Consider the following 14,144-nt stretch of genomic DNA (forward strand, 5'->3'; position numbering starts at 1 on the left):
TTCAAAAATTAACACAAATAATTTTTCCACAAACAAAAATTGAAAATTTTATTGCCAGTAGAAAGCACTGACAAAAATACAAATGAGAATTCCTTAGGTTGGAGAAAATGACTGAAAAAGATGCACATTTAATACAAGATGAAATAGAGCATCAACAACTTCACTAGGAACTAGGGAAATGCAAATCAAAACCATGATGAGATATCACCTCACCCCACTCAGAATGGCTGTCATCAATGAGACAAATAATAACAAGTATTGGAGAAGCTGTAGAGAAAAATGAATCCTCATACACTGTTGGTGGGAACATAAATTGGTACAGCTGCTATGGAAAACAGTATGGAGGTTCCTCAAAAAATTAAGAATAGAACTACCGTATCAACCAGCAGTCCCTCTCCTGGGCAGCTAACCCAAAATCTGAAAACATTTATCCACAAAGATAGATGTACCCCTATGTTCATTGCAGCATTATTCATGGTGGCCAAGATGGAAACAACCAAAATGTCCTTCAATAGATGATTGGATAGAGAAGAGGTGGTGTGTATACACAGCTCTGCCATAAGAAAAGATGAAACACTGCCATTTGTAACAACACGGACAGACCTTGAGATTATTATGATAAGCAAAACAAGTCAGACAGAAAAAGTCGAGACCTATGTGACTTTACTCATATGTGGGAAATAAAATTGAAAGAACCAAAGGAAAAAGACAAAAAAAGAAACAAAAACTCATAGACACAAACAGTTTAGTGGTTACCAGAGGGTAAGGGGGAATGAAGGGTGGTAGGTGACGGTAAAGGGGATCCAATATATGATGATGGAAAGAGAACTGACTCTGGGTGGTAAACACACAATGTGATATATAGGTGATGTATTACAGAATTATACACCTGAAACCTATGTAACTTTACTAACAATTGTCACCCCAATAAACTTTAATTTAAAAAATTAATAAAAAGTTAACACATTAAAAAAAAAAGTTTGGAGAATGACATCAAAAAATGGCAGCATGAGGTGAGCCTCTTGAAATCTCCCCTAGAATTTACAACAAATTGAACAACAACTCCACAAAGAATTCCCTACACAGCAGACAGGCAAGAATAAGAGGCACACTACTGAAATCATCTAAAGATGGACAAATTGTGCGAGTGGGGGAGGAGGGAAGGAGAAGTGCAGAGACACGGAAGCGCATGGGCGCAGGATGCAGACCTAGCTCAGTGCTCCAAGTTCCCTGCTATCCAGAACTACTGCAAGGGCAGGAGAGGGAAGAACTCGGAATGCTAGGGCTCCACTTATGGCCCACAGGGCTGAGGGGACAGCATGTAACACAACTGAACTCAACGGTCACGGCACAGACCTCGAAGTAAAGAATGAGAGAAGAAGGCTGAAAATGGTGCTTTAAGCCTTCACTGCCAATCAGACAATGGAAGCCTTAGACACTCAGCCAGGCTACCCCCTCCTTACTTTCCCAGAGGTCACCCCACCCCCACCAACCCAGTGGAGAAGAACAGTTGCAGTGTCAGATCAAAAGAACAGAATATTTGCAGTTCTGAGAACTTATGACTGCAGACACAGACTTGCATCCCAACAAGTACTGGCAAAGGGAAGGAAACTTTGGAAGTAGGACAAGCTGTGGTGGTGGTCGTCATTATTTCTCTGGGCCACCTCTAACAACCCAACACGCCTCTGTCCACACCTATCTGGGTAGATCCCTGCAAGAGTAAACAGAGCTGCTAAAACACATGGGCTCTGAATCTGGTGCAGGAAGAGTTTTGGAACTTCAAATGTTCTCCACATACCAACACGGACACTGTGCCCTGTGACCCAGGCAAACTATAAACAGAGGAGAAGCCCGTCTCCCAGGGAATCCCCCCATTATGTGAGAAGCTGAAATAGTGAAGAGTAAACATAGGACTACGATGTGAGAAAGAAAAAAAAGGCTGCAGTCAGAGAGAAAATAAAACATTCTACCAACATGTAATGGAAAACAAAAGAAAGACCTCTTCATATCAAGCTGTTGCAGAGGCCACTCCTGTAGATGTCAGGGAAGAGAAATAATAAATCATTAATTGCCATGAATAACCAAGGCAACAAGACAGCTCAGAAAGAAAGTGAAAAGTATCCAGAAAAGGAAATTAAAGATATGGAAATATGTGACTTAAATGACAGATAATTCAACATTGCAGTTTTGAAAAAACTCAACGAGATGCAAAAAAACACAGAAAGTCAGTTTAATAAACTTAGAAACACAATAAAAAAAACAACATGAGAATTTTATAAAAGAGATTGAAATTTTTAAAAAGAACCAAATAGAATTTCTGGAGATTAAGAACTCAATAGACGAAATTAAGAATGAAATAACCATCTTAGGTAGTAAAGTTGACCAGACGGAGAAAAGAATTAGTGACATCGAAGATAGAAACCTGGAAAGGACACAGATGGAAGAAGAAAGAGACTTGAGACTTAAAAGAAATGAAAGAACTCTACAAGAACTTTCTAACTAGATCAGAAAGAGCAATATAAGAATAATGGCCATACCAGAGGGAGAAGAAAGAGAGAAGGGAACAGAGAATATATTCAAACAAATTGTTGATGAGAACTTCCCAAACTTGTGGACAGAACTGAATCCTCGAATCTAAGAAGAAAATAGAACACCTAACTGCCTCAATCACAACAGGCGTTCTCCAAGGCACATGGTATTGAAGCTGTCTAAAATCAAGGAGAAAGAAAGAATCCTCAAGGCAGCCAGGGAAAAGAAGACAGTAACCTACAAAGGAAACACCATTTGATTATCACCAGATTTTACAGCAGAAATTCTACAAGCCATGAGGGAGTGGAACCAAACATTCAAACTATTGAAAGTGAGAAATTATGAGCCAGAGTAGTATATCCAGCAAAGATATCCTTTAGATATGAAGAAGGAAAAAAGACCTTTCCAGATATACAGAAGGTGAGGGAATTTTCTAATACATGACCTGCACTACAAGAAATAATAAAAAGGCTATTCGATCACCATCAACAGGGACAATTTGTAGCAACCAAAACATAAAAAGGCTGAGAGTAAAGGCCTGAACCAGAATATGGGAATGGAGAAAGTAAGCATGCTGAAGAAAATGGAATACTCTAAATATCAAACTTTCTTTTACATAAACTTAAGGGTAACAACTCAAAAAAATCTAGAATTGAAATACATACCGTAATAAAAGAAGAAACAGAGGGAAACATCATAGAATACCACCACACAGAAATAATAGACAACAACGAAAAGACAAAGAAACAATGGAGACAGAGTCTTACCAGAAAACTGAAGATAGAATGACAGGAAATCCTCACATATCAATAATCACCCTAAATGTAAATGGACTAACATCACCAATAAAAAGGCACAGAGTAGCAGATAGGATAAAAAAAAACTAAACCTAATCCTATGCTGTCTCCAAGAGACACATCTCAGCTACAAGGACAAGCATAGACTCAAAGTGAAAGGGTGGAAATTGACACTCCAAGCAAATGGTACCCAGAGAAAATCAGGTGTAGCCGTACTGGTATCAGATGAAACAGACTTCAGGGTGCAAAAGATAACAAGAGACAAAGATGGACATTTCAGAATGGTAAAGGGGACTATACAACAAGAAGACATAACAGTCATCAATTTTTATGCACCTAATCAGGGAGCACCGAAATATACCAAGCAACTCCTAACAGAACTAAAGGGAGAAATTGAAAAAAACACAATTATACTAGGGGACTTAAATACATAATTGACATGTATGGATAGATCATCCAAACAGAAAATGAATAACGAAATAGCAGCCCTAAATGACACATTAAATGAAATGGACATAATTGACATATATAGAACATTTCATCCTAAAACATCAGACTATACATTGTTTTCTAGTGTACCTGGAACATTCTCAAAGATAGACCATATATTGGAACATCAAATCAGCCTCAGCAAATTTAAGAAGATTGAAGTCATACCAAGCATATTCTCTGATCACAAGGCTTTGAAATTGGATATCAATTGCAAAAAGAAAGCAGGAAAAAACACAAATACATGGAGATTAAACAACATACTTTTAAAGAACGACTGGGTCAAAGAAGAAATTAGAGGAGAGATCAAAAGATACATAGAAACAAATGACAATGAAAATACATCTTACCAAAATTTTTGGGATGCCGCGAAAGCAGTTTTAAGAAGGAAATTTATATCATTACAGGCCTATCTCAAGAAACAAGAAAAATCCCAAATAAACAACCTCATGTTACACTTTAAAGAACTAGTAAAAGAAGAACAAGTGAAGAATGGAAGAAAGGAAATAACAAAAATCAGAGCGGAACAAATGAAATAGAGAACAAAAAGACAATAGGAAAAATTAATGTGACAAAGAGCTGGTTCTTTGAAAAGATTAATAAAGTTGAGAAACCTTTTGCCAGACTTATGAAAATAAAAAGAGAAAGGTCACTAATAAACAAAATTAGAAATGAAAGAGGGGAAGTTATCACGGACACCACAGAAATACAAAGGATCATGCAAGAATACTATGAAGTACATATTCCACCAAATTCAATAACCTAGAAGAAATGGACAAGTTCTTAGAAATATGTAGCCTTCCAAGGCTGAACCACGAAAAACTGGCAAATCTAAACAGGCTGATCACCAGTAACGAAATTGAATCAGTCATCCAAAACCTTCCCAAAAGCAAAATTCCGGGACCAGATGGCTTCACCAGTGAATTTTACCAAACCTTCAAAGAGGATCTAATACCAATCCTGCGCAAAATCTTTCAAAAAAATTGAAGAAGAGTCAGTACTCCCTAACTCATTTTATGAGGCCAACATTACCCTGATACCAAAACCTGGTAAGGACAACACAAAAAAAAGAAAACTACAGACCAATATCTCTGATGAATCCAGATACAAAAATCCTAAACAAAATTCTAGCAAATTGAATACAATGCATTAAAAATATTATTCATCACGACCAAATGGCGTTCATCCCCGGGGCACAATGATGGTTCACCATCTGAAGTCCATGAATATGATACATCACATAAGCAAAATAAAGGACAAAAATCATATGATTATATCAATTGATTCAGAAAAAGTATTTGACAAGATACAACATCCATTTATGATTAAAACACTTAATAAAATAGGTATAGAAGGAAAATACCTTAACATAATAAAGGACATATATGACAAGCACTCAGCTAATCTCATAATTAATGGTGAAAAACTGAAGACCTTTGTTCTACGTTCAGGAACACGACAGGGCTGTCCCCTATCATCTCTGCTTTTCAACATAGTGTTGGAAGTCCTTGTCAGAGCAATTAGGCAAGCGAAAGAAATAAAGGCCATTCAAATTGGGAATGAAGAAGTTAAATTGTTACTCTTCGCAGATTACATGATGATATATATAGAAAACCCTAAAGAGTACACCGAAAAGCTATTAGAAACAATCAACCAATACAGTCTAGCTACCTGCTTCAAAATCAACGTACAAAAGTCCACTGCATTCCTATATGGTAACAATAAAATCTCAGAGAATGAAAAATGTCTCTATTGCAATGTCTACAAATAGAATAAAATATCTAGCAATAAACTTAACCAAGGATGTAAAAGACCTATATTCTGAATACTATAAGACATGTTTAAAAGAAATTGAAGAATACACAAAGAAATGGAAAAAGTTCCTTGCTGATGGATTGGAAGAATAACATAGTTAAAATGGCTGTATTACCCAAAGCAATATACAGATTTAATGCAATCCCTATCAAAATATGAGTGGCATTTTTTAAAGAAATAGAACAAAACATATCATCAGATTTGTATGGAATGACAAAAGACCCCAAATAGCCAAAGCAAACTTAAGGAAAAAGGACAATGCTGTAGGTATCACACTCCCTGACTTTATCTTGTACTACAGGGCATCAATAATTAAAATAGTATGGTATTGGCAGAAAAATAGACACAGAGAATAATGGAATAGAATGGAGAACTCAGAAATAAAACCACATAAATATGGACAGATAACTTTTGACAAAGAAAAAAAAACATGCAATGGAGAAAAGCCAGCTTCTTCAATAAATGGTGCTGGCAGAATTGGAAAGCCACACGGAAAGCAATGAGCTTAGTCTGCTATCTGTCATGATATACCAAAATTCATTCAAAATGGATCAAAGACTTAAGCGTAAGACCTGAAACAATAAACTGCATAGAAGAAAACATAGGTACTAAACTTGTGGACCTTTGGTTCAAAGAACATAATATGTGTTTGACTCCAAAGGCAAGGGAAGGAAAAGGTAAAACAATGAATGAGAGTATAGCAAATTTAAAAGCTTCTGTACAAAGAAGAAGCTTTTCTGCAAAAGAAACCATCGACAAAATAAAGAGGCAACCAATTGAAAGGGAGAAGATTATTGCAAACAATACTGCCGTTACGTGGCTTATGTCTGAAATATACACGGAACTCAACAACTCAAGAAGACAACATACAACCCATTGTAGATTGGGCAGTGGATCTGAAGATACATTTCTCCAAAGACTACAAACAAATCACAAATATACATATGAAAAAATGCTCAACATCACTTGTCATCAGAGAAATGCAAATAAAAAGTACAATGAGATATCACCTCATCTCAGTTAGAATGGCTATCATCAACAAAACAAATAATAAGAAGTGTTGGAGAGGCTGTGGAGAGAAAGAAACCCTCATGCACTGTTGGTGGGAATGCAGATTGGTGCAGATGCTGTGGAAGGCGGTATGGAGGTTCCTCAAAGAATTACAAATAGAATTACCATATGACCCAGCAATCAATCTCTCCTGGGTATTGATCCAAAAAATATGAAAACATTTATATATAAAGACAAATGTGCTCCCATGTTCATTGCAACTTTATTTATGGTGGCCAAGACATGGAAACAACCAAAATGTCCTTTGATAGGTGAATGGATAACGAAGTTTCGGTATATATACACACAATGGAATACTACTTGGTGATAAGAAAAGATGAAATAGGACCATTTGTGACCACAGGGATGGATCTTGAAATTGTAATGCTCAGCGAAATAAGTCAGACAGAAAAAGCAGAGAACCATGTGATTTCACTGATATGTGGTATATGAACCAAAAACAGCAAAAGAACAAGATACACAAATGAGAAACAAAATGTCATAGACACAGACAATAGTTTAGTGGTTACTGGAGGGTAAGGGGGTATGGGAGTGGTACATGAGGGTAAAGGGGATGAAATATATGGTGATGGAATGAGAACTGACTCTGGGTGGTGAATACACAATGTGATTTATAGATGATGTAATACAGAATTGTACACCTGAAATCTATATAATTTTACTAACAATTGTCACCCCAATAGACTTGAAAAAAAAGAAAATAAACTGTTTACTAAATGGGGAAAAAGAAAGAAATAAAAGACATCCAAATTGGGAATGAAGAAGTTAAATTGTCACTCTTTGCAGATGACATGATGCTGTGTATAGAAAACTCTAAAGACTCTACCAAAGAGCTATTTGAAACAATCAATGAATACAGTAATGTGGCCAGGTACAAAATCAACGTACAAAAGTCCATTTCATTCCTATATACCAAGAATGAAATCTAAGAAAAGAAATAAAATAAACAATTCCTTTTGCAATTGCAGAAAAAAGAGTAAAATACCTAGGAATAAACTTAACCAAGGATGTGAAAGACCTATATGCTGAAAACTACAAGACATTTTTTGAGGAAATGGAAAAAGACACAAAGAAACGGAAAAACATTCTGTGCTCATGGAGTGGAAGAATCAACGTAGTTAAAATGGCCATATTACCCAAAGCAACATACAGATTTATTGCAATCCCCATCAAAATCCCAGTGGCATTTTAAGAAATAGAACCAAAAATCATCAGATTTGTATGGAACCACAAAGGATCTCGAATAGCCAAAGCAATCTTAAGAAAAAAGAACAATGCTGGAGTTATCACACTCCCTGATTTTAGCTTGTTCTACAGGGTTACAATAATCAAAACAGCATGGCATTGGCAGAAAAACAGACACATAGACCATGGAACAGAACTGAGCACTCAGAATTAAAACCACAAAAACATGGACAGATAATTTTTGACAAAGAAGCAAAAAACATGCAATGGAGAAAAGACAGCCTCTACAATAAATGGTGCTGGGAGAATTGGAAAGCCACGTGCAAATGAATGAAACTGGACTGCTATCTGTCACCATGTACCTAAATTAATTCAAAATGGATCAAAGACTTAAGTATAAGACCTAAAACAAAAAACTGCATAGAAGAAAACATATGTACTAAACTTATGGACCTTTGGTTCAAAGAGCATTTTATGAATTTGACTCCAAAGGCAAGAGAAGTAAAAGCTAAAATAACTGAATCAGACTATGTCAAACTTAAAAGCTTCTGCACAGCAAAAGGAACCATCTACAAAATAAAGAGGTAACCAACTGAATGGGAGAAGATTTTTGCAAACAATGCCTCTGATAAGGGGCTAATATCCAAAATATACAAGGATCTCATGAAACTCAACAACAAAGAAACAAACAACCCAATTAAAAAATGGGCAAAGGACCTGAAGAAACATTTCTCCAAAGAGGAGATACAAATGGCAAATAGACATATGAAAAAATGCTCAACATCACAAATCATCAGAGAAATGCAAATAAAAACCACAATGATATATCACATCACCCCAGTCAGAATGGCTATCATCAACAAGACAAACAGTAACAAGTGTTGGAGAGGCTGTGAAGAAAAGGCAACCCTCATACACTTTTGGTGGAATGCAGACTGGTGCAGCTGCTATGGAAGGCAGTGTGTAGTTTCCTCAAAAAATTAGAAATAGAATTACCATACGACACAGCAATCCCTCTGCTGGGTATCTACCCAAAAAATTTGAAATCATTTATACATAGACACGTGTGATCCAATGTTCATTGCAGCTTTGTTTACGGTGGCCAAGACAAGGAAACAACCAAAATGTCCTTCGATAGATGAATGGATAAAGAAGTGGTATATATACACAATGGAATACAATTCAGTGGTTACAAAAGATGAAATAAGACCATTTGTGACAACATGGATGGATCTTGAGAGTATAATGCTAAGGGAAATAGTCAGACAGAAAAAGAAGAGAACCATATGATTTCACTGATATGAGGTATATAAACCAAAAACAACAAAAGAACAAGACAAACAAATGAGAAACAAAAATTCATAGACACAGACAATAGTTTAATGGTTACCAGAGGGTAAGTGTGGAGGAGGGTGGTAGATGAGGGTAAAAGGGATCAAGTATGTAGTGATGGAAGAATTACTGACTCTGGGTGGTGAACACACAATGGGATTTATACAGGATGTAATACAGAATTCTACACTTGAACTTTAATTAAAAAAAGGAGTAAATCCAAAAGAAAGATGTAACAATTTTAAATTAGAGGGCACTTACTGACCATTGACATTGCTCTAAAATGCATAAAGTAAACATTTATAAAACCAAGAGTGGTTATGCAAACACACAATTATAGTTGGAGACTTTAACATACTTATTTTAGCAACTAAGAGACCAAGAATAGAAAAATATATCAGCAGAGATATGGAAAATTTGAATAATATGATTAACAATTCTTTACATGATATAAATATACTGCAACAAACACTGTACACATTCTTTTAAAGTTTATGTAACATATTTAATAAAAGTGACCATAGACTGGGCTATATAAAGTAAGTCTCAACAACTACCAGAGTACTGACATATGGTATATGTTGGCTGACCACAGTGGAATAAATTTAGAAATCAAAAAAAAAAAAATTTTAAGAAATCTAAACTAAAAAATACCTACACATTTGAAAAATTGAGAATATAATCTATGAGTTAAAGAATAAAAAACAATAAAAGAAAATATTTTGAACAATATATTGAACATAATAAATTCAAATATGATATTTACATATTTGTGAAATCAGACAGCTATTTAGAAACTTAAAACTTAAATTCATGTTTTAGAAAAGAAGAGAGGCTGAAAATAAACAATTTAAGTATCCAACTCAAGAAGCTGGAAATAGAATAGCATATTGAAAACAACATATGTAAGAGGAAAAAATTAAGGATAACAAAGCAATGGCAATAAATTTGAAATTTTAGATAAACTAGAAAAATGCGTTGAAAAAGATCACATGTAAAAGCAGAAATAAGGAGATATATGAAATCTCAATTATTGTATACATAAGATGTTGAACTGATATTTAAAAACTTACCGACATGGAGAATTCCAGGCCTGGATGTCTTCATTGATTAATTCTCCCAAACACCTAAATAAGAAATGGAAAAAACTATTCACAAACTCTTCTAAAGAATAGAAAAATAGAACAGTTTCCAATTTGTTGTACCTAATTCACCATCATTGACCCAGTCCACTTACTAATTCTTGAGCCTCAGTTTCCTCACCTCTAAAATGGGGCTAAAAGTAAACCTGCCACAGAGGATTGTGGTGAGAATTAAAATAAATAACATCTGCAAAGTGCTTCTCACAGTGTTGACACTTACTACTAGCTGCAGTTACTATTATTATTATCATGACCATTATTATTATTGCATTTAGCAAAACAACAAGAAGACCAGATTTTTTCATCATCACTAAACTTCTGATATTTTAAGTCACCTGCTTTGCAGTAAATTTTTTATGAGCCCTAAGAAATTAATACACTTTAAGTTATACTTAAGTATGAGGAAGAGAAGGCATCTGCTTTAATGCAGAAAAGGCAGAGAATGAGATTTTAAAGATGCATGTAGACTAGTATATTCAGAAGTGAAAATGGTGAAGTTTTCCCCTATTTGTCTCTATTAGCTGAGATTGGGTTGGAATTAACATGTAGATTTAAGAAGACAGGAAAAGGTGAGAAATATTCATCTTCAAGAGTAGGAAAGGCTTGAGTTGGGGAAAAACTGGCGGCGTGAGGTGAGCCTCTGTAGCACTCTCCTGGAATTTACAACGAATCGGACAACAATAACTACACAAAGGACTCCCTTCGCAGCAGACAGGCAAGACGAAGAGGCCCACCACTGAATTCACCTCAAGGTGGGTGAATCACGCGAGCGGGGGAGGAGGGAGAGGAGAAATGCAAAGACGGAGCTGCACGGGTGCAGGACGCAGACCTAGTTCAGTGCTAAGAGCTCGCTGCACCCAGAACAACCCAGCTGTGGGAGAGGGAAGGACTCGGACTGCTAGGGCTCCGCTTACAGCCCACAGGGGTGAGGGGGAAACATATAACATGGCTGAACCCAATGCTCACGGCAGAGACCTCACGGAGCAAAGACTGAGGAAAGAGGGCTGAAATCTGTGGTTTAAGCCTTCACTGAGGAGCTGAGAACGGAAGCCTTAGGCCCGGAGACTAGCAGCCCCCTCCCTACCCTCCCAGAGCTCGCCCCGCCCCAATCTGCCTGGTGCTAGAAGCGATAAAGTAGCAGTGTCAGATCAAAGGACAGAATATTTGCTGCTCTGAGACCTGTGGACAGCAGACACAGACTCACAGCTCAACTAGTTCCGGCAAAGGGGAGGGAGCTGTGGAAGCAGGACTGGCTGTGGTGGTGGTCGCCGCCATTGCTCTGGCCACCTCTCACAACTCACCCCGCCTCTGGCCCTACCTATCTGGCCGGATCCCACAGGAGTAAACAGAACTGCTGAAACATAAGGGCTCTGAATCTGGTGCAGAAAGAGCTTTAGAACTTCAAAAGCTCTTCGCATACCTATCAACCTGTTGCAGAAGCCACTCCTGTAGATATCTAGGAAGAGAAATAGTAAATCAGTGATTGCCATGAATAACCAAGGCAACAAGATAGCTCAGAAAGAAAGTGAAAAGTCTCCAGAAAAGGAACTTAGAGATATGGAAATATGTGATTTAAATGACAGAGAATTAAAGATTGCAATTCTGAAAAAAACTGAACAAGATGCAAGAAAACACAGAAAGGTAGTTTAATGATTATGAGACTGAAGCGCTACCTACTGCGCTAACGAGGCACCTAAGTTTAATGAAATCAGAAACACAATCAAAGAACACCATGAGCATTTTACAAATGAGATTGAAATTTTGAAAAAGAACCAAATAGAATTTCTGGAGATTAAGAACTCAATAGAAGAAATTAACAATAAAATATCCAGCTTAGGCAGTAGAGTTGACCAGATGGAGGAAAGAATCAGTGACATCGAAGATAGGAACCTGGAATTTACACAGATGGAAGAAGAAAGAGACTTGACACTTAAAAGAAATGAAAGAACTCTACAAGAACTTTCTGACTCCATCAGAAAGAGCAATATAAGAATAATGGGCATACTAGAAGGAGAAGAAAGAGAAAAGGGAACAGAGAATATATTCAAACAAATTGTCGATGTGAACTTCCCAAACTTGTGGAAAGAACTGGATCCTCGAATCCAAGAAGCAAATAGAACACCTAATTACCTCAATCCCAACAGGCCTTCACCAAGGCACATTGTATTGAAGCTGCCTAAAATCAATGACAAAGAAAGAAACCTCAAGGCAGCCAGGGAAAAGAAGACGGTAACTTACAAAAAAAAAAAAAAGCCCATTAGATTATCATCAGATTTTTCAGCAGAAACTCTACAAGCTAGAAGGGAATGGAATCAAATATTCAAACTATTGAAAGAGAGAAATAATGAGCCAAGAATAATATATCCAGCAAAGATCTCCTTTAGATATGAAGAAAGAATAAAGACCTTTCCAGACATCCAGAAGCTGAGGGAATTTTCGAATACACGACCTGCAGTACGAGAAATACTAAAGGAGGCTATTAGACTACCATCAACAGGGACAACTTGTGGCAACCAAAACATAAAAAGGAGGAGAGTAAAGCCCTGAACTGGAATATGGGAATAGAGAAAGTAAGCGTGATGAAGAAACTGGAATACTCTAAATATCAAACTTTCTTTTACATGAACTTAAGGGTAACCACTCAAAAAAAAATTCAGAACTGAAATATATACTGTAATAAAAGAAGAAACAGGGAAACAACATAGAATACCACCACACAGAAATCATAGACAACAACAAAAAGGGAAAGAAACAATGGAGACACAGCCTTACCAGAAAACGAAAGATAGAATCACAGGAAATCCTCACCTATCAATAATCACCCTAAATGTAAATGGACTGAACTCACCAGTAAAGAGACACAGAGTAGCAGATTGGATCAAAAAACTAAACCCAACCATATGCTGTCTACAAGAGACACATCTCAGCTACAATGACAAGCATAGACTCAAAGTGAAAGGGTGGAAATTGACACTCCAAGCAAATGGTACCCAAAGAAAATCACATGGAGCCATAATAATTTCTGATGAAACAGATTTCAGGGTGAAAAAGATAACAAGAGACAAAGATGGACATTTCAGAATGGTAAAGGGGACTATACAACAAGAAGACATAACAGTCATCAATTTTTATGCCCCCAATCAGGGAGCACCGAAATATACCAAGCAACTACTAACAGAACTAAAGGGAGAAATTGACCAAAACACAGTTATAGCTGGGAACTTAAATACATCATTGACAGCTATGGATAGATCATCCTAACAGAAAATAAATAATGAAATAGCAGCCCTAAATGACACAGTAGATGAAATGGAGATAATTGATATATATAGAACATTTCATCCTAAAATATCAGACTATACATTCTTTTCTAGTGTACATGGAACATTCTCAAGGATAGACCATATATTGGGACATAAAATCAGCCTCAGCAAACTTAAGAAGATTGAAATCATACCAAGCATATTCTCTGATCACAACACTTTGAAATTGGATATCAACTGCAAAAAGAAAGCAGGATAAAACACAAATACATGGAGATTAAACAATATACTTTTAAAGAACGACTGGGTCAAAGAAGAAATTAGAGGAGAGATCAAAAAATACATAGCAACAAATGACAATGAAAATACATCCTACCAAAATTTTTGGGATGCTGCGAAAGCAGTTTTAAAAGGGACTTTTATATCATTACAGGCCTATGTCAATAAACAAGAAAAATCCGAAATAAATAATCTCATGTTACACCTTGAAGACCTAGAAAAAGAAAAACAAGCGAAACCCA

At 36.4% G+C, this 14,144-nt stretch overlaps 1 protein-coding gene across 1 annotated transcript in view; it reads right to left on the minus strand.

Annotated features, from left to right (window-relative positions):
* Nucleotides 1-14,144, minus strand: part of CYLC1 (cylicin 1) — a gene marked incomplete at both ends in the record, with an annotated part of 78,846 nt that overhangs the window by 15,026 nt on the left and 49,676 nt on the right. Inside the window, one exon of the mRNA XM_081043030.1 lies at nucleotides 10,292-10,345. Within this exon, the coding sequence (XP_080899156.1) occupies nucleotides 10,292-10,345 (54 nt within the window). The remainder of the gene's footprint in view (nucleotides 1-10,291; nucleotides 10,346-14,144) is intronic.

The sequence above is a fragment of the Rhinolophus hipposideros genome (genome assembly GCF_964194185.1).
Source record: "Rhinolophus hipposideros genome assembly, chromosome: X".
NCBI lineage: Eukaryota > Metazoa > Chordata > Mammalia > Chiroptera > Rhinolophidae > Rhinolophus > Rhinolophus hipposideros.